At 51.8% G+C, this 19,657-nt stretch overlaps 7 protein-coding genes across 9 annotated transcripts in view; 2 read left to right on the forward strand and 5 right to left on the reverse strand.

Annotated features, from left to right (window-relative positions):
* The window catches only part of CSK (C-terminal Src kinase), a 278,351-nt gene that overhangs the window by 163,914 nt on the left and 94,780 nt on the right, over positions 1-19,657 (forward strand). The window lies entirely within an intron of this gene.
* Positions 1-19,657, forward strand: part of SCAMP5 (secretory carrier membrane protein 5) — a 201,334-nt gene that overhangs the window by 116,609 nt on the left and 65,068 nt on the right. The window lies entirely within an intron of this gene.
* The window catches only part of ULK3 (unc-51 like kinase 3), a 297,486-nt gene that overhangs the window by 108,725 nt on the left and 169,104 nt on the right, over positions 1-19,657 (reverse strand). The window lies entirely within an intron of this gene.
* Positions 1-19,657, reverse strand: part of SCAMP2 (secretory carrier membrane protein 2) — a 427,899-nt gene that overhangs the window by 100,849 nt on the left and 307,393 nt on the right. The gene's annotated exons all lie outside the window — the stretch shown is intronic.
* The window catches only part of FAM219B (family with sequence similarity 219 member B), a 128,456-nt gene that overhangs the window by 40,357 nt on the left and 68,442 nt on the right, over positions 1-19,657 (reverse strand). The gene's annotated exons all lie outside the window — the stretch shown is intronic.
* The window catches only part of LOC126960028 (cytochrome c oxidase subunit 5A, mitochondrial), a 254,695-nt gene that overhangs the window by 19,217 nt on the left and 215,821 nt on the right, over positions 1-19,657 (reverse strand). The window contains exon 2 of one of the 3 annotated variants that reach the window (XM_050799915.1): positions 517-696. In XM_050799915.1, coding sequence (XP_050655872.1) covers positions 517-616 — 100 coding nt within the window. In that variant the 5' untranslated portion in view covers positions 617-696. Of the gene's footprint in view, positions 1-516; positions 746-19,657 lie in introns of those variants that run through there. The other 2 variants (XM_050799916.1, XM_050799914.1) reach the window with 2 other exon arrangements.
* On the reverse strand, positions 16,929-19,064 carry RPP25 (ribonuclease P and MRP subunit p25). Its single transcript, XM_050799910.1, has one exon. It carries the CDS (start codon positions 18,192-18,194, stop codon positions 17,595-17,597), a length of 600 nt encoding a protein of 199 aa, XP_050655867.1. The 5' UTR covers positions 18,195-19,064; the 3' UTR covers positions 16,929-17,594.

Below are 19,657 nucleotides of genomic sequence, written 5' to 3' on the forward strand. Positions count from 1 at the left end.
TCCCTAAAAATGAAAGAAAAGGCTGTGAAGGTGACACACTAAACGCTAACCGAGAAATGTCTGATTAAAAAGTATAATCCTGTGTTCCACACGGAAGCATATTGTATTCTCGGACCCTGAGCGGCGCGCCCGAAGGCTCAATGTCACCTTCGCCGAGGCGCTGCAGGCCGGCGGCGGCCACTCTCGGTCATGCGGCCGCAGGGTCGGCGCCGGGGCAGGGTCATGGCCCGGGAACCGAAGGGGAGCGCTGCGTCCCCTCCTCGGCGCTCACAGCAGGTCCACAACTGACCTGTCCGCGGTGGCAGAGCCAGGAAGTTGCCCGGAGGGAGGCCCCGGGGGACCGCTCTCAGGTCCTCCACTACTCGAAGAGGCGGCCAGGGCGGCCCGCGGTCACAGGGTTCAAGTAACCATTGTAGGCAAGGGCTAGGCCGGAGACAGCCCGCCCCGGAGTGGCGGCGGGGGCCCAGGTCACCGCAAGGACACGAGGGCGCGGGCAGTGGCAAGCAGGGACCTTACCCGCGGCGGGGCCGGGGGTCCGGGCGGAGTGCAGCAGGCCTCGAGGGCCGGCCCAGGTGGTGGCGGCCACAGCGCAGCGGCGGAGAGCGGCGCCCAGCATGACGGCGATGGCGGCGCGCAGGCTGAGGGTAGAGAGAAGCCGGTGTGAGCTCGCCGGTTACTCCGGAGCTAGCGGGGGCCGGACAGGCGCACGGCGGGCGGAGCACGTAGGCCCGCCCACTGCGACTCTGGCGCGTGGGTGAGAAGGGCCACCGTGCGGCCGCCGGCGGGCTACGGCGGCGCGCCGAGGACAAACTGTTAGCCTGGCGTCCCGCCTTGTCTCTTGTCAGGTGACCCGCAGCCGCCATCCTGGAAGTAAGAATGGAGGCGAGGGAGGAGCAACCGACCGTGCACTTTTTCGAGTCAGGCCCAGGAGGGCACTTAATCACCTCAAAATAGGAATGACAGCAATAACAACAAACTATAATAAAAATACCTACTTTGCGGCCGGGCGCGGTGGCTCACGCCTGTAATCCCAGCACTTTGGGAGGCCGAGGCGGGCGGATCACCTGCAGTAGGGAGTTCAAGACCAGCCTGGCCAACATGGAGGAACCCCGTCTCTACTAAAAATACAAAATTAGCCAGGCGTGGTGGCGCAACTCATGCCTGTAATCCCAGCTACTCGGGAGGCTGAGTCAGGAGAATCGCTTAAAGCCAGGAAGCGGACGTTGCGGTGAGCCAAGATGGTGCCATTGCACTCCAGCCTGGGCAACAAGAACGAAACTCCATCCCAAAAAACCAAACGAAACAAAAACCTACTTTGCTTAGCCCCGCCTTCTCGTTGTGGCATAAAATAAAACAACGAATTGGGGGAAAATGCTGCTGGACGCGGTTGCTCACTCCTGTAATCCTAGCACTTTGGGAGCCCAAGGCGGGCGGATCACCTGAGGTCGGGAGTTCGAGACCAGTCTGACCAACTGGAGAAACCCCCGTCTCTACTAAAAATGCAAAATTAGCCCGGCGTGGTGGCGCATGCCTATAATCCCAGCTATTTGGGAGGCTGAGGCAGGAGAATTCCTGGAACCCAGGAGGTGGAGGTTGCAGTGAGTTGAGATTGCACCATTGCACTCCAGCGTGGGCAACAAGATCGAAACTCCATTTCAAAAAAAAACCTATATGTAAGGGACTTTATTAGTACATATATATGTACTAATATATATTAGTATTATATATTAGTGGCGCGGCGTGATCTCCGCTCACTGCAAGCTCTGCCACCTCCCGGGTTCACGCCATTCTCCTGCCTCAGCCTCCCTAGAAGCTGGGACTACAGGCACCCGACACCACGCCCGGCTAATTTTTTTGTATTTTTAGTAGAGTCGGGGTTTCACCGTGTTCGCCAGGATGGTCTCGATCTGACCTCGTGATCCACCCGCCTCGACCTCCCAAAGTGCTGGGATTACAGGTGTGAGCCACCGCGCCCGGCATGTCCATATTCTTATATCACAAACCAGCTTACATAAAAAATGAGTTCAACTACTTCATTTCACAGATTAGGAAAGAGATTCAGAAATTAGGTTGCTGCTGGCAGTCAAGGATATTGTCGCCACATTCTCAGTTCTGAGGACTCTCACCTGAATGTTTCTGCCCCATCTCCTACAGGAGGGCTCCTGAATCAACGATGGCTCTGAAATAGGGTCGATCAAGGTCCAAGGTTGTTGCATCTGATCTCACTAGCTACATCCTAACTTTGAGCCCATGGGCAGTCGAGGACACTTCTCCCAGGCCTGAAGTATCTGGATGCTGCCCAGAGTTAATGAGACATTCTGTTCTGTCTTGCTGTCTCCCATTCTCTATCCCTGGGCACACTGAGGAAAGAAAAGATGGACATTCACATGCCACTTCCTCACTTCAGGCCGACTCTCCAGGGCTTCAGCATCTGCCCTTCTCTTTTTCCTTCCTAGCAGTGTGGCTTCAGTGGGTAGGAAGCTAGCTGGGAAAGGATTTTAAAAATGTTTTCAAAGCACCTGCCCTCACCTTTTCCCACCAACCTAGTGTTGAGGCTTAGAAAACAATGCCACAAAGTGAAGGCCTAGGAAGCAGTTTCTCTCTGACCTTCTGCCCTCTTGTCTCTTGCCCCTTACTCTCCCTCCAGGCATGCCACAGAAACTAGAATCTCTCCTCCCCAAGAGAGGGTCATAGGAAGTAGAACCCCTTTGCCCCAAAGCCAGCCATAAAGCCTACAAATATTGCTATAACCTCTTTGCTTTTCTGTGTAACAGTTGGCCATAAAGGAATTAAGGCCGAGCACGGTGGCTCATGCCTGTAATCCTAGCACTTTGAGCGGCAGAGGCCCAGAGATCACTTGAGGTCAGGAGTTCGAGACCAGCCTGGCCAACATGGTGAAACCCCATCTCTACTAAAATTACTAACATTAGCCAGAAATCCCTTGAACCCAGGAGGTGGAGGTTGCAGTGAGGCAAGATCGCACCACTGCACTCCAGCCTGGGTGACAGAGTTAGACTCCGTCTCAAAAAAAAAAAAAAAAAGAGAAAAGGAAACATGGCCAGGTGTGGTGGCTCATGCCTGTAATCCGAACACTTTGGGAGGCCAAGGCAGGAAGATCACCTGAGGTCAGGATTTTGAGACCATCCTGGCCAACATGGTGAAACCTCATCGGTACGAAAAATACAAAAATTAGCTGGGTGTGGTGGCACACACCTGTAATCCCAGCTACTCTGAAGGCTGAGGCAGGAGAATCACTTGGACCCAGGAGGTGGAGGTTGCAGTCAGCCAAGATCACACCACTGCACTCCAGCCTGGGTGACAGAGTGCGACTCCATCTCAAAAAAAAAAGAAAAGAAAAAAAGAAATTAAAGCTGGGCGCGGTGGCTCACGCCTATTATCCCAGCACTTTGGGAGGCCAAGGCAGGTGGATCACCTAAGGTCTGGAGTTTGAGACCAGCCTGAGCAACATGGAGAAACCCCGTCTCTACTGAAAATACAAAATCAGCCGGGCGTGGTGGTACATGCCTGTAATCTGAGCTACTTGGGAAGCTGAGGCAGTAGAATCGCTTGAACCTGGGAGGCAGAGGTTGCAGTGAGCCGAGATTGCGCCACTGCACTCCAGCTTGGGCAACAAGAGCAAAACTCTGTCTCCAAAAAAAAAAAAAAAAAAAAGAAAAGAAAAGAAAAGAAATTAAGACACTCATTCCAGAGGGATCATACCCCACAGTAGGGAGGACAGGGAGGAAGAAATGATACAAAAGAGAGGCCAGAAGGATTTGAGCAGACAGGCTTTGCTGGGTTTTCCCACTCAATCCATTTCCATTAGCTTGGACCCTTTTTGTCCAATCACAAATCTACGTATGTTTTATTGAACCTAAGCATAAAAATGGACGATTTTCCTTCTATCTATGGGTCTTTAATCTGAAGCCTCCCATGTCACATAAAACTATGATCAATAAACTTGTTATGGTTTTTTTCTTGTTAACCTATCTTTCGTTATGGGAGTGTCAGCCATGACCCTTATGATGGGGAGGAAAAGGATCACCCCTTTCTGCCCCTACACTGGCCAAAGGCAACGGGGAAAGCTTTGACCTCCCTGCAGTTCAGTTAATGTTCATCAAATCTCCAAGTGCTAGAAGCTTAGGATGAGGTCAGGGTAAGAAAGTAAGAAAAGTAAGAAAAGCAAGTAAGAAAGCACTGGGGTATATTGCATTCGAATCCCAACTGGTCTCCCTGCTGTCAGAGTCCCTCCACTTTGCCTACAGTCACTTAGATTGGCTACTGGTGTATTTTTTTGCTTTTTAAAATACAATTATGACTATAATTTACAATGTGCCACTACCTGCCACAAACTATTATCCCATTTATGCCTCATAACAACTTTGTGAGATAAGTTTTTATCCCTAATTTATTTTTAAAATTTATTTCATTTTATTATTATTTTTTGAGGTGGAGTCTATCACTCAGGCTGGAGTGCAGTGGTGTGATTTTGGCTTACTGCAACCTCTGCCTGCCAGGTTCTAGTTATTCTCCTGCGTCAGCCTCCCGAGTAGCTGGGACTACAGTGCTCACCACCATGCCCGTCTAATTTTGGTATTTTTAGTAGAGACGGTGTTTTGCCATGTTGGCCAGGCTGGTCTTGAACTCCTGACCTCAGGTGATCCTCTCACCTTGGCCTCCCAAAATGTTGGGATTATAGGCGTGAGCCACCGCGCCAGGCCTATCCCTAATTTATTGATAAAGGAATAGATTTAAAGGACACTTGCCAAAAATCGTACAGCTAACAAATAGTGGTACTTAGGTTTCAGTCCCCACTTTTCTGACTCCAGAAATTGTTCTTTCCCCATCAGTACTGTAGGTAGGTTTTGCTTATCTTTCAGTCAGTTCTGAATTCTCTGCTACCTTGACAGCAGTTCACAGCCCTAATTGCCTGCGTTAATTTTTTGTTGCTTCATAACAATTTATCACAAATTAAGCAGCTTAAAACAATATTCATTATTACCCCTCAGTTTCTGTAGGTCAGAAGTCCACGTATAGCATAACTGGATTCTCTACTGGTTATCACAAGACTGAAATCAAGATCTCGGCCAGGTTTGAGGTCTCATCTGGAGCTCAGAGGCCTCTTCCGAGGTCATTCAGGTTGTTGGCAGAATTGATTTCATTGCAGTGGTGGGACAAGGTCCTCATTTCTTCTTGGTAGCTGTCAGCCAAGGACACTCTCAACTCCTAAAGAGTGCCGTGATATCCTCTCTCAACATGGCTCCCTCCGTAGACCCTTCTTACAATCTTGGAGCTTATTTATTCCAGGCAGCAGGAAAGTGTCTCTCTGACACTTCACCTGCTTTTAAAGACCTCACCTCGAGGCTGGCGGATCACTTGAGGTCAGGAGTTCGAGACCAACCTGGCCAACATGGTGAAACCCCGTCTCTACTAAAAATACAAAAATTAGCAGGGCATGGTGGCGGGCATCTGTAATCTCAGCTACTTGGGAGGCTGAGGCAGGAGAATTGCTTGAACCAGGGAGGCAGAGGTTGCAGTGAGTTGAGATCTCTCCATTGCACTCCAGCCAGGGGGACAGAAGAAGACTCAGTAAAAAAAAAAGAGAGAACCTCACCTGATTAGGTCAAGCCCACCAGGGTAACTTTTTGATTCACTCAAAGTAGACTGACTAGTAGACTAGTCTTGGGAATGATATCTAAACAGATTCTGGCCCCTACTCAAGAGGAGGAGATTATACAAGGGCATGTACACAGGGGGCATGAATCCCGGGGCTATCTTTGAATTCAGCCTACCATATCACTAAGGCAGGGGGGCCCTTGCTTGTTTCCTAGTTGGCCCCCAGATTTGTCCACAGGTTGAAGCCCGTCCCATTGCTGGAGGGTACTCCTTCCCTGATGGGCTCAGAGCAGACATACATGGTTCTCACGGAAGGTCTTCAGGGTCTTTTGTCTCTTCCTGCCATTTCCTACCCTGAAATCCTTCGCTGTCCCTCTGGAGAAGCTACTTCTTCTTTTTGAAAACACAACAGCTGGACTTTTAATGGCTCAGAAATGTCATCATCACCAGTGGATCAGCCTATCAGCTTTCTGCTACAGCTCAGGGCCTTCATTCTGGAAAAGTGGTGATGAGGCATTCCCTCTGATATGTGTGTAGGATGGAATGACGTTACTGAGGAGTTTGCGAGGACAAAGACACCGTTCCACCATGTGAATTTCTAGTAAAGGTAAGTTCACATGCAAGAAAAGCTCTTTTTTTGTTGTTTTTTCTTTTTTGTTTTTCTTTTTTTTGAGATAGGCTCATGCTGTCCCCCAGGCTAGAGTGCAGTGACAGAATTATGGCTAACTGCAGCCTTGACCTCCTGGGCTCAAGCAATCCTCCCCACCTCAGCCTCCCAAGTAGCTGGGACTACAGGTACGCACTACCATTCCCGGCTAATTTTTGAACATTTTTGTCGAGATAGGGTCTTGTTTTGTTGCCCAGGCTGGTGTCAAACTCCTAGCCTCAAGCGATCCTCCTCAGTCCCTCAAATTGCTGGGATTACAGGCATGAGCCACCGCACCAGACTAGAAAAGCTCTTATTTTCTCTGGTGGGAATTAAGCCTGTGCTCAGGAAAAAGAGGGCAGGGGAAAAAAGAATCCTACCATTTTAAGACTGACGGTGGCCCCTGAGGCCATTAGTCTACTAAGTCTACATTGTTTCCATTTCCTCAGGCCCCTACTTGAGCATCTCCAGTGAAGGGGATCTCAATACTAGACTGCTTTGAAAACTGAGACAATGAAAAAAGGCACCCAAGAGAATGACACCCTTACCGCTGTTAAACTACAGTTCTGCCTTATGCCCTTGGGCAAATTATTCCAATTCCCTGAACCACTGTTTCCTTGTCTAAAAAATGAGAATAGCTGGACATGACAACTCACCCCTGTAATCCCAGCACTTTGGGAGGCTGAGGCGGACGGATCACCTGAGGTTGGGAGTTCAAGACCAGTCTAACCAACATGGAGAACCCTGTCTCTACTAAAAATACAAAATTAGCTGGGTGTGATGGCGCATGCCTGTAATCCCAGCTACTGGGGAGGCTGAGGCAGGAGAATCACTTGAACCCGAGAGGTGGAGGTTGCGGTGAGCCAAGATTGCGTCATTGTACTCTAGCCTGAGCAACAAGAGTGAAACTCTGTCTCAAAAAAAAAAAAAAAAAAAAATTCGCCAGGCGTGGTGGCACGTGCCTGTAGTTCTAGCTACTTGGGAGACTGAGACAGGAGAATCGCTTGAAACCTGGAGGCAGAGGTTGCAGTGAGCCGAGATGGCACCACTGCACTCCAGCCTGGGCGACAGAGCAAGACTGCGTCTCCAAAAAAACAAAAAACATAACAAATGAAACATGGGATAATAATGGAACCTACCTAGTAGGTTAATAGATTGTTGGGAAGATCACTTCAGAAAATGTACATAAAACACTATGTCCTGGCTGGTACACAGTAACGGCTCAATAAATGCTTACTGTTGCTCTCTAAAAGAGCATTTTCTTGTTGTAAAATTGTAGCGGGGCAGGGCAAGTTGTGAGATGGGGATATTTTAGTCTGTTTTGTGCTACTATAACAGAATGCCTGAGACTGGGTAATTTATTTATTTATTTATTTTTTGAGACAGGATCACCCAGGCTGGAGTGCAGTGGTATGATCTTGGCTCACTGCAGCCTTGACCTCCTGTGCTCAAGCAATGCTCCCATCTCAGCCTCCTGAGTAGCTAGGACCACAGGCATGTGTCACCTTGCCCAGCAAATTTTTGTACAGGTAATTTATAATGAACAGAAATTTATTGGCTCATATTTCTGGAGGCTGAGAAGTCCAATATCAATGGCATCTTGTGAGAGCCTTCTTGCTGCATCATCCCATGGCAGAAGGCATCACATGGTGGAATGGCAAAGAGAATGCAAGAGGGAGTGAACCCACTCCCTTGATGAACAAATCATTCTTTTTTTTTTTTTTTTTTGAGATGGAGTTTCACCCTTCTTCCCCAGGCTGGAGTGCAATGGCTCAACCTCGGCTCACTGCAACCTCCGCCTCCCGGGTTCAAGCGATTCTCCTGGCTCAGCCTCCCAAGTAGCTGGGATTACAGGCACCTGCCACCATGACCAGCTAATTTTGTATTTTTAGTAGAGACGGTGTTTCTCTATGTTGTCTAGGCCGACCTTGAACTTCTGGGGTCAAGCAATCCTCCCACCTCAGTCTCCCAAAGTGCTGGGATTATGGACCACATCCAGCCTAGTTGTTTCTTGTGAGTGGCTTATAAATGGTCATCTTCTTCCTGTTTTCACATCGTCTTTCCTCTATGTGAACACGTGTCTGTATCCTATATTCTAATGCCCTGTTTTTTTTTTTTTTTTTTTTGCGATGGAGTCTCACTCTGTCACCCAAGCTGGAGTGCAGTGGCGCGATCTCGGCTTACTGCAACCTCCGCCTCCCGGGTTCATGCCATTCTCCTGCCTCAGTCTCCTGAGTAGCTGGGACTACAGGCTCCTGCCACCACGCCCAGCTACTTTTTTGTATTTTTAGTAGAGATGGGGTTTCACTGTGTTAGCCAGGATGGTCTTGATCTCCTGACCTCGTGATCCGCCTGTCTTGGCCTCCCAAAGTGCTGGGATTACAGGCATTAGCCACTGCGCCAGGCCCCCTCTGGGTTTTAAGCCACCCGTCCTGTGGTACTTTGTTATGGCAGCTAGGACTCTAATACAATAGGTGTTCTCGTAGCCTTCAGTGGGAATAGGGAAGATGAATGTGGGGTGTTTGCCAAGGCCCGTTATCAGAATTTGTTAAGTATATATATATATGTATATATATATATACACTTAACAAAGCAAGATGCGTCTTTGTAGCTGTTTGAGCTGAGCCTTCCTCCTTCATCCCCATTGAGAACCAGGGCTCCGGGTGGGGTAGCTTTATGCTTGCAGTCCACTAATTGCTCTCCTAAAATGTTCTCCCTCCTTTCCCTTCCAGCTACCTGAGCCCAGAGCTAGAGGCTCTATTTCCCAGCACCACCTCTAGTGGGCAGCTCCTAGCAGTTTTGTTTTGTTTTGCTTTTTATTTTTTAAGACACTGGGTCTGGCTATTTTGCCCAGGCTGGTGTTAAACTCCTGGACTCAAGCGATCCTCCTGCCTCAGTCTCCCCAGTAGCTGGGACTACAGGTTGCGCCACCACCCCAGGCTGTGGCAGTTCTTTTTTTTTTTTTTTTTTTGAGACAGAGTCTTGCTCTGTCGTCCAGGCTGGAGTGCAGTGGCCGGATCTCAGCTCACTGCAAGCTCCGCCTCCCAGGTTCACGCCATTCTCCTGCCTCAGCCTCCCGAGTAGCTGGGACTACAGGCGCCCGCCACCTCGCCCGGCTAGTTTTTTGTATTTTTTAGTAGAGACAGGGTTTCACCGTGTTAGCCAGGATGGTCTCAATCTCTTGACCTCGTGATCCACCCGTCTCGGCCTCCCAAAGTGCTGGGATTACAGGCTTGAGCCACCGCGCCCGGCCTGTGGCAGTTCTTTAACAGTGTTTCTCTCCAGAAACATTGTTCAAACCATCACTGAAGGTGAAAAGTAAGAGAAGGGGATTTAATTTTGTGCCTATCTTACCACTATAAATGTGGCTACATAACATCTCAGAGATAATTTTGATGAACCATCAAAATCAGCTGAAGATCTTATTACAATGTATATTCCCAGGTCCCTCCTGGGAGAGTCTGATCCTGTTGGTTTAGAGTTTAGCCCAGGTAATCTGTTTTTTGTTGTTGTTGTTGTTGTTTCATTTTGTTTTTTTGTTGTTGTTTTGTTTTGTTTTTGAGATGGAGTTTCCCTCTGTTGCCCAGGCTGGAGTGGGGTGGCACAATCTCTGCTCACTGCAACCTCCACCTCCCAGGTTCAAATGATTCTCCTGCCTCAACCTCCCAAGTAGCTGGGACTACAGGCGGTTGCCTCCACACCCGGCTAATTTTTATTTTTAGTAGAGTCAGGGTTTCGCCATGTTGGCCAGGTTGGTCTCTAACTCCTGACCTCAAGTGATCTGCCCACTTTGGCCTCCCAAAGTTCTGGGATTATAGGCGTAAGCCACCGTGCCTGGCTTGTTTTTGTGTTTTTGAGACGGAGTATAGTTCTGTCACCCAGGCTGGAGTGCAGTGGCATGATCTCAGATCATTGCAACCTCTGCCTCCCGGGTTCAAGTGATTCTCCTGTCTCAGCCTCCCAAGTAGTTGGGACTACAGGCACTGGCCACCATGCCCAGCTAATTTTTTTTTTTTGTATTTTTAGTAGAGATGGGGTTTTGTCATGTTAGCCAGGCTGCTCTCAAACTCCTGACCTCAGGTGATCTGCCTGCCTTGGCCTCCCAAAGTGTTGGCATTATAGGCGTGAGCCATTGTGCTGGCTTTTTTTTTTTTTTTTTTTTTTTTTTTTTGACATGGTCTTGTTCTGTCACCTAGACTGGAGTGCAGTGGCGCAATCTCAGCCTACTGTACCCTTCACTTCCCGGGTTCGAGCAATCCTCCCACCTCAGCCTCCCGAGTAGCTGGGGTTACAGGCCCACACCACCAAGCCCCAGCTAATTTTTGTATTTTTAGTGATGGTGGGTTTTCGCCATGTTGGCCAGGTTGAACTCCTGACCTCAAGTGATCCACCCACCTTGGCCTCCCAAAGTGCTGGGATTACAGGTATGAGCCACCAAGCTCGCCCAGTAATCTGTATTTTTAAACTTGATTTTAGCCAAAAGGTGGAGAAGTGATAGTAATCTGTATTTTTAACAAGTGTCCAAAGCGATTCTGACAATGAGCCAAGGTTAAGAGTCCTGGTAGTATTATCTCCCTGATCGCCACAGTAATCTGGTTTATTTTGCAAACAAGAAAACTGAGGCTCAGAGAAGAATTAACTTGCCCAAAGCCTCAGTCATACTGACTTCCTCCAAAGCCTATGATCTCTTGCATACAACATCAGACATAACATTTGTTGGCACAAGACTGCAAAGCAGAGACCTTCCCACTGTGCAGGGCTGGAAATTCTGATAACAGGGGCCTTGGCAACCACCCCACATTCGTCTTCCCTATTCCCACTGAAGGCTGTGAGAACACTTGTTGGATTAGAGTCCTAGCTGCCATAATGAAGTACTACAGGCTGGGTGGCTTAAAACCCAGAGGGGGCCAGGTGCGGTGGCTCACACCTGTAATCCCAGCCCTTTGGGAGGCCGAGGCAGGTGGACCACCTGAGGTCAGGAATTCGAGACCAGCCTGGCCAACAGGATGAAACCCCATCTCTTCAAAAATACAAAAATTGGCCAGGCGTGGTAACGCATGCATGGTAACGCATCCCAGCTACTCAAGAGGCTGAGGCAGGAGAATGACTTGAACCCAGGAGGCGGAAGTTGCAGTGAGCAACTGCTGCTTTGTCATTGGCTGGATGGTTAAGAATTGTGATGTGACATGAGAACAGTTCAGAAACCTGGCTCAGAAAGTCTTTTTTTTTTTTTTTTTTTTTGAGACGGAGTCTTTACTCTGTCGCCCAGGCTGGAGTGCAGTGGCCGGATCTCAGCTCACTGCAAGCTCCGCCTCCCAGGTTTACGCCATTCTCCTGCCTCAGCCTCCCGAGTAGCTGGGACTACAGGCGCCCACCACCTCGCCCGGCTAGTTTTTTGTATTTTTTTAGTAGAGACGGGGTTTCACTGTGTTAGCCAGGATGGTCTCAATCTCCTGACCTCGTGATCCGCCCGTCTTGGCCTCCCAAAGTGCTGGGATTACAGGCTTGAGCCACCGCGCCCGTCCAGAAAGTCTTTTGCTTGTTTGAAACAGTGGAGTAATCATGGCTCATTGCAGACTGGACCTCCCAGACTCAAGCAATCCTCCCACCTCAGTCTCCTGAGTAACTGAACTGCAGGCACACACCACCACACCCAGCTAATTTTTTTTTTTTTTTTTGTAGAGATGGTGTCTCACTATTTTGCCAGGGCTAGACTTGAACTCCTGGGCTGGGCTCAAGTGATCAGAGTGCCTACCTTGGCCTCCCAAAATGCTGGGATTACAGGCATGACCCACTGTGCCTGACCAGCAGCAAGTCCATTCAATCAACAACTCTTTAAGAGCTTCTCATGTGCCAGGAGCTGGGCAAGGAGCAAGGCAGGCAGGATCCAGTCAATTATGGGCTCATGGGTTAGTAGGGTGACTAATAGCCAAAAGGTAGGACTAATGAGGGCACACTTACGAACTAGTATCTGTGCTCTGAAAGGAAGGAAATTGATGCCTTCGAGGAGACCCTCCTGCAGCTGCATTTTCCTCCCTTCCTTCATTCTCCTTCCCTTCCTTCATTCTCCTTCCCTTCCTTCCTTTCCTTTGCCTTTCTACCATTCTCTTGTGTTTCAAACCTGCGAGTGTTTCAACATCTCAGTGAAATAGAGGGACTAGAGCATCGCCTAGTGGTCAGTGTGGGCATAGCAATGACCAAAACTGAATAATCAGCTTGGGAGATGAAGGGCAAGGGGTGGGCGGGGGGCAGTGTATGTCTGGCCCAGGTATGCCCCTAACAGTGCAGTGAATACACTCTGGCATATTCATGGCAATGGACAACAGCTCTTAGAGATTTACCAATTTGAAGCTGCAGATCCCCACCTCCCACAAAAAAGAATCACTCCATTGTTTGGTCCTGACATAGCATGTCCCCTGGGGTGCCAGAAAGGCAGACCAAGTCCTGACCAGGCAGGGTTAATGCTCAAGGAGAATCCCTCCCATTTACTGGCTGTAATGGCAGCGAAATCCTACCTAGCCTGGGTAGCTCTCACATCTGCTCCCATCTCCCTCCACATTGCCGCTGTCTCATCTCTTATCCCTGCATTGTCTCTAGGGTCTAATCAGACCCCTTCTGATCCATTCCCACCTACAAAGGTGTCAGAAGGATCCTTCTCAAACACCAATCAGACCTGGGCTCAGAGCACTCCCTGGCTCCCAGTGGCTTCCTCACTTCCCTGTGACCTGGCTCCCACCTACCACTCTAGTTTACCTGCATCTCTACATGCTACCCTCTGCCATCTCTTCTATCCATCAGACACCTGTGGAAGCCTCAGCATCATATGCACCCGCTATTCTCTGCCTGGAGCTCCCTGTCCAGTCTTGGTCAGCTGGCTAACTCCTGATCCTTGGAGAACCAGCTCCATCAGCACCTCTGGGCAAGGTATGTGCCCCTTCTCAGAGCTCCCATCTTCTATCATCACACTGTGCTGTAACTTCTTATTTGTCTTTCTCTCCATTAGACTAGGCCCTTTTTTTTTTTTTTTGAGATGGAGTCTCACCCTGTCACCCAGGCTGGAGTGCAATGGTGCATCTCAGCTCACTGCAACCTCCACCTCCTGGGTTCGAGCAATTCTCCTGCCTCAGCCTCCTAAGTAGCTGGGATCACAGGCGCCCGCCACCATGCCCGGCTAATTTCGTATTCACCATATTGGTCAGGCCGGTCTTGAGCTCCTGACCTCAGGTGATCCCCCCGTCTCTGCCTCCCAAAGTGCTGGGATTGCAGGCGTGAGTCACCACGCCTGGCCAAGGCTGGGCCCTCTTTGAGGTACAATGTCTGATTATGCTGTGATTCTGTACCCAGCCCCACCCCATTCCTAGACTGGGTCCTGGTACAACAATGAACGCTTGCTGAATGAATGAAGGCCCAAGTGGAAGTCCACCACCCATCTGACCACGAGCTCTGGGCCTTGCATTATATACTTTTATGTTTCCAAATGGATTTTATTTTTGTGAACTAACAGTTTTCTAGGTGTGAGACTTCACTGCCACTCCTAGTCTGGAAGTGTCCTAAGGCAGGGCCAAGGCAAGCACCAGGCTGGGTCCCGGAAGTTCCTGGGTAGAGACCACTATTGGAAAAATGGGGTCTCACAAGAGGGGCTCTCCCACTCTGCCACTAGTTGGCTCTTGAAGTGGGCCTTGTCTCTGAGGTGCTCCCCTAGCCGCCCCTCCCTTTATCCCAGGACTTCTGAGGTTCCCACTTCAGCCTTGGTGGTTTGGAGCTGGTAGAGGAACATCTGTCACCTTCTTTTGGAGCCTGCTCGTAGGTCAGTGGGGCCAGAAATCAGCAGGGCAGAGATGGGGTGCTCATACATGCTGGGTCCCATTGGTGAGTCAGCGCACCTACTTTCGGAACCAAAGCTTCGGACCTACAGCGCACCTACTGAAAGCTTCGGAACCAAACTTGCTGGGGTGTCACGGGGGTGCAGAAAAGAAAGTGTTTCGTTACCTGCTTGGGGGAAGATTAATGCTTTGATGCTGGATAAACATGTTCCTCTCTTCTCTATCCCCCAGGATAGGTTTCTGGGCTGGAAGGGAACTTTTCCATCTCATCAAGAGAAATACACTGCAGGCTGGGGGTGGTGGCTCACCCCTGTAATCCCAGCACTTTGGGAGGCTGAGGCAGGTGGATCACTTGAGGCCAGAAGTTCAAGACCAGCCTGGCCAACATGGTGAAACCCCGTCTCTAATAAAAATACAAAAATTAGCTGCTCATGGTTGCCCACACCTGTAATCCCAGCTACTCAGGAGGCTAAGGCAGGAGGATTACTTGAACCTGGGAGGCAGAGTTGGCAGTGAGCCAAGATTGTGCCACTGTACTCCAGCCTGGGCGACAGAGTGAGACTGTCTCAAAATAAAATGAAAAAATAAAAAGAGGTCGGGTGCAGTGACTCACGCTTGTAATCCCAGCACGTTGGGAGGCTGAGGCGGGTGGATCACCTGAGTTCAGGAGTTCGAGACCAGCCTGGCCAACATGGTGAATCCCCATCTCTACTAATAAAAAAATTAGCCGGGCATGGTAGTCCACACCTGTAATTCCAGCTACTCCGGAGGCTGAAGCAGGAGAATCGCTTAAACCCAGGAGAGCTGAGATTGCACCACTGCACTCCAGCCTGGTGACAGAGCGAGATTCCTTCTCAAAAAATAAAAAAAAAATTAAATAAATAAATAAATAAATAAATAAAAAGGCTGGGCATGGTGGCTCACACCTGTAATCCCAGCACTAGGTGGGTGGATCACCAGAGGTCAGGTGTTTGAGACCAGCCTGGCCAACATGGTGAGACCCCGTCTCTACTAAAAATACAAAAATTAGCTGAGTGTGGTGGTGCATGCCTGTAATCCCAGCTACTCGGGAGGCTGAGGCAGGAGAATCACTTGAACCCGGGAGGCAGAGCTTATAGTGAGCAGAGATTGAGCTACTGCACTCCAGCCCGCGGGACAGAGTGAGACTCTGTCTCAACAAAAAACAAAAATAAAAAAAGAAATCCATTGCAGCCTTATCTCCGTAACAAGACTAGCAGGCCCTGCTTTCTTTTTTTTTTTGAGACGGAGTCTTGCACTGTCGCCCAGGCTGGAGTGCAGTGGGGCCATCTCGGCTCACTGCAACCTCCACCCCCCGGTTCAAGTGATTCTCCTGCCTCAGCCTCCTGAATAGCTGGGATTAGGTGTCCACCACCACGCCTGGCTAATTTTTTGTATTTAGAGTAGAGATGGGGTTTCACCATGTTGGCCAGGTTGGTCTCAAACTCCTGACCTCATGATTCACCCGCCTTGGCCTCCCAAAGTGCTGGGATTACAGGATTACAGGCATGAACCACCACGCCCGGCCTCAGGCACTGCTTTCATAGTCCTGGTAACCCAGCAATCAGTCACTAGTGGTCTTGGAAAGTTGGCCCCTTTTTAGAACCAAGACCAGTCTCCCTTAAGCTTCTACCATGCAGGACCTTGTCCAAGTTTTATCACTGCCTTTAGATGCTGAAGTCCAGGAGAAGCTAGGGCATCTTGTCAGGACAGTTTACATTCTTTCCATGCTTCCTGGGCCACCCCTGAGAGGGTCAGACAAGCACAACCAAACCCCTTGGCCCTCTCCAGGGACTCATCAAGAGCAGGAATTTGGGGAGAGCAACGAGGGAAAAAGTCTGGATGACAAAGCTCACTGATTCAAAGCTCAAGCAGAGATAACTGCAGGAGAGGGAAACCTCCCTAAAGAGCCCCTCCAGTCAGCCATAGAACGTATCTCTTGTCACCAGCAGGATTTATTTCAGGGTTCTGCCAGCAAAATGACTTATAAATACATTCTTCCGCATCTCCCCCTTTCCAGGGGTGCTGCTGAGTTGCATGGGATGAGATCTACTTCTGAGATCCTGGGGCTGTATCCCACCCCCAACTCACCAGAGCTCTTCCAGCACACAGCACCACCCCCACCCCCCAGCTGGCTTAGAGTTGGGCAGAGAAGCTTATGAGGCTGTTATCTCTCAACAGACAGCTGTGCAGGGCTGGAGGCAGCAGCTTATCAGGAGGCCTGCAGTGATTCACAGCCCAAGTCCCAGCTTCTCTGCTGAATAGTAATTTCCAGCAGTGGATTTGCGCTCAGTCTCTCTCCTCCCCTTTTCCCAAGGGTGTGCTGTCCTTTCTCAGAGAGAGGGCAGCGAAGGGGAGATCCTACTCACGGAGCTGGGGGCTTTGTGCCAGCCTTCTGGGTAAGGTTCAGTTTATTGTCTGGAGGCTGCAGGTTCAGGGACCTCAGCAGGGTCTGCCACCCTTTGCAGTGACCTCCAGGAGAGTTCATCCATGCTCTCCTTCCACTCCTTCCTTTCCCTCCCAGAAAAGCAATGTGCCACTCCCTTTCCCTTAGTGGTGATGTACAGGGGAGCATGGGCCCCCCATGGGCCACAGCCCCTGAGGCCAGGGCCAGCCCGGGAGGGCAGAGTGGGGGAGGAGAGAGGAAAAAGCCAGGGACTGGGAAGTGCCTTGCACCATTTTGAAGCTGTCCAGTCTCTATGCCTGACCCTGAAGGCTCCAAAGGATCAGGACGCAAGGCTGGAGGGGAGGGGAGACACAAAGGGCCAGGCCAGAGCTGTCTCTGCACAGGCGGGTGGTTAGAAAAAAATTTGGGGACAGAGCCATTTTTGTGCTTGTTTTATTGGAAGCAAGACTCCAGTTGCAGGGCTGGGGGAGGAGGCCTGGAGAGTTCAGTCCTGGGTCTCCCTCTGGGCCAGCAGGGGGAAAAGGGGTGTTAAAAGAGCTAGAACCCTCAGAGATGCTCCTCTGAAGCAGGGGAAGGAAAACTAGAAAGGAAAACTGTCCCAGGGCGGGGAGTGGAATAGGACCCCCACATCTCAGACTCTCCTACCCTCAAGCAGTCAAGTCTCACCCCCTGCCTTCTCTGTCAACGGTGGGGGTGATTCCAATAACTCTTCTCGGCTTCCGCACTCCAGGTGCCCTTCGTGAATGCTGGGTGGCTTTAACCCTTGGGGGTCCCAATCAAGTTTCCAGAATCCCACTGTCCACCATTCTCCCCCAAAGAAGGTCCCAGAAAAGGTGAAGGTGAAGTTCCGTGTCTTCAGGCAACACGGGCATAAGCAGCAATCATCGCACGAAGTTTTCCTAAGGTCGTCGGGGATCCTCTCCTGCCACTTCTGGGGCCCCTCTCTTGTCGCCTTAAGGTCCATGCTACCTGCCTTGAGGAGCTGTGTCCAGGTTGTGGGTTCCGGAGGACCGAGGAGTGAAAGGCTGGAGGTGCATTTGAGGGTGGAGGCGCTGGCGGAAGATCCCGCCCACAGTCCGGAGTTTTAGGCCGTCCGATCCTCGTCCGCAGCCCCTGGCTCGGGTTGCGATCGCTTCGCGGAGCCTTCTCCAGCTGCGGGTTCCCCTAGGCTCCTCTTGGACGTTGGCGCGGCTGGCGGGGACGACGGACCAGGATCGGGGTTCGGGGGCTGGTAGCCGGGCTGTCGCGGATCCAGCGCGTCCTTGGAAAGTAGGATGGCGAGGCTGGGCACGTTCTTAAGTACGCTGAGACTAGCGACCGGCTCGCCAGGCGTCTGACCCTGCGTGGGCCCAGGCGGGAGGCTCTGCCACACCTCGCGCACGCTCCGGTAGCGCAGCCGCGTGACCTGGTGCAGGCCCGCCAGGCGGCGCTTGAGGATCTCGGCGCACGTGACGGTTTTGGTGGTGGCCCGGCCGCAGCCGCTGAAGACGATGGCGCGCGTGGCTGGCTGCGCCATGCTGGCGGTGGCGAAGGCCATCAGGTTCCGGATCTTGCTGCCTTCCTTGACCCGCATGTGCACCGCGCCCGGCGCCAGGTCTGCGAAGGGGCCAGAGCCCGGGCCGCCCCCCTCGGCCCCGCCCCCCGCTGGCGCCTCTTCGGAGCGCACCTTACGGAAGTTCTCCATGCGCCGTCGTCGCCGGGACCGCCGGCTTTGCCATGGGGCGGCCTCAACCCCGGGGCTGCATGGCCGCCGGTCTCGCCCTGCAAGGGCCCGCAGGGGTAAGGGCGCGGAAGCAGCTCGGACGCCGGCGGGCGGGTTGGGACGGCGCGATCTCGGCCCCACTTCTCTCGAGCGGGCGCCGCTCTACTCCGCGCTCTCGGCGCCCGGTGCTCCGCGCCTTTAGCTGAGGCCCCGCCCCTGCCGCCAGGCCCCTCCCCTGACCCGGCCCGGCCAGCCCGGGCCCCAGCCTCACCAGCCTTTCGTGGCAAGTCCGGGTCCTCAGCTACGCGGGCGTGGGAGCGGGCGCGCTGCGGGGCGCATGGGCAGGTGAAGGTGAAGTTCCACGACAATCGCCATCAGCGCTCTCCGAGCCAACCCTCACAAACCGGCAGCCTAAATAAAAGCTGCGCTTGCGGTGCAAACACCAATTCAAACCCGGTATCCTAGCACTTCCCCGTTGCAGTTGAAGGCCGCCCCTCGTCCCCTCCCAGGGAGAGATTTCCGAGAGGCTTGCTGGGGCCTCGCCCCTCCTCTCCCCGCTGGGGAACACCCCCACCTTTTTTCCGCTCCCAAGTATTCTTGCCTCAAGGACAGCTAGTGCGCGGTCAGCAGAGTGCGGGAGGAGCTGGCTGCGGCTCCACTCCGCGCCTCCCCTCGGGCGACTACGTCGCGGCGTGGTCCTCGCGGGGCGCGGGAGACCCAGGCTTCAGCCTCGCCACGCCTGTCTAGAGCTCGAGGCTCCCGGACCCCCGTCCACCCCTGGGACGTGAGGAGTGAGGCTTTGGGCCAAGCTGTTCCCCGAGGCGCGTGAGGAAGCGGGCGAGACCTCTTCTGAAAAGGCGGTAGGCTCGCTCCACCTATGCCCGAGAGCCCACCCTTAGGGCTGCGCGCTTTAGGGTGAGCCAGGCACGATGCCATGCCAACGTGGCCGCCCCTTTCCTCCCAGGCGAAATTCGATCAGGCAACCTTGGCCCCTTGAGATCCAGTGGGTCTTTTTTCGAACGGAGGCTGGGTGAACGCAGGTTTTAAGAAAGAGAAGGGAGGGGCCGGGCTCGGTGTCTCACACCTGTAATCTCAGCACTTTGAGAGGCCGAGGCGGGCGGATTACTTGAGGTCAGGAGTTCGAGACCAGCCTGGCCAACATGGTGAAAACCCGTCTCCATTAAACATACAAAAATCAGCTGGGTGTGGTGGCGCGCGCCTGTAATCCCAGCTGCTCAGGAAGCTGAGGCAGGAGAAGCGCTTGAACCCGGGAGCTGAAGGCTGCAGTGAGCCGAGATCATGCCACTGCACTTCACCCAGGGTGACAGAGTAAAACTATGTCTCAAAAAAAAAAAAATTAATTAATTAAATAAAAAAGAAAGAGAAGGGAGGGAAAGCCCATTCTCCATGATGTGATTATTATGCATTGCATGCCTGTATCAAAA

The sequence above is a fragment of the Macaca thibetana genome, chromosome 7 (assembly GCF_024542745.1).
Source record: "Macaca thibetana thibetana isolate TM-01 chromosome 7, ASM2454274v1, whole genome shotgun sequence".
Taxonomy (NCBI): Eukaryota; Metazoa; Chordata; class Mammalia; order Primates; family Cercopithecidae; genus Macaca; species Macaca thibetana.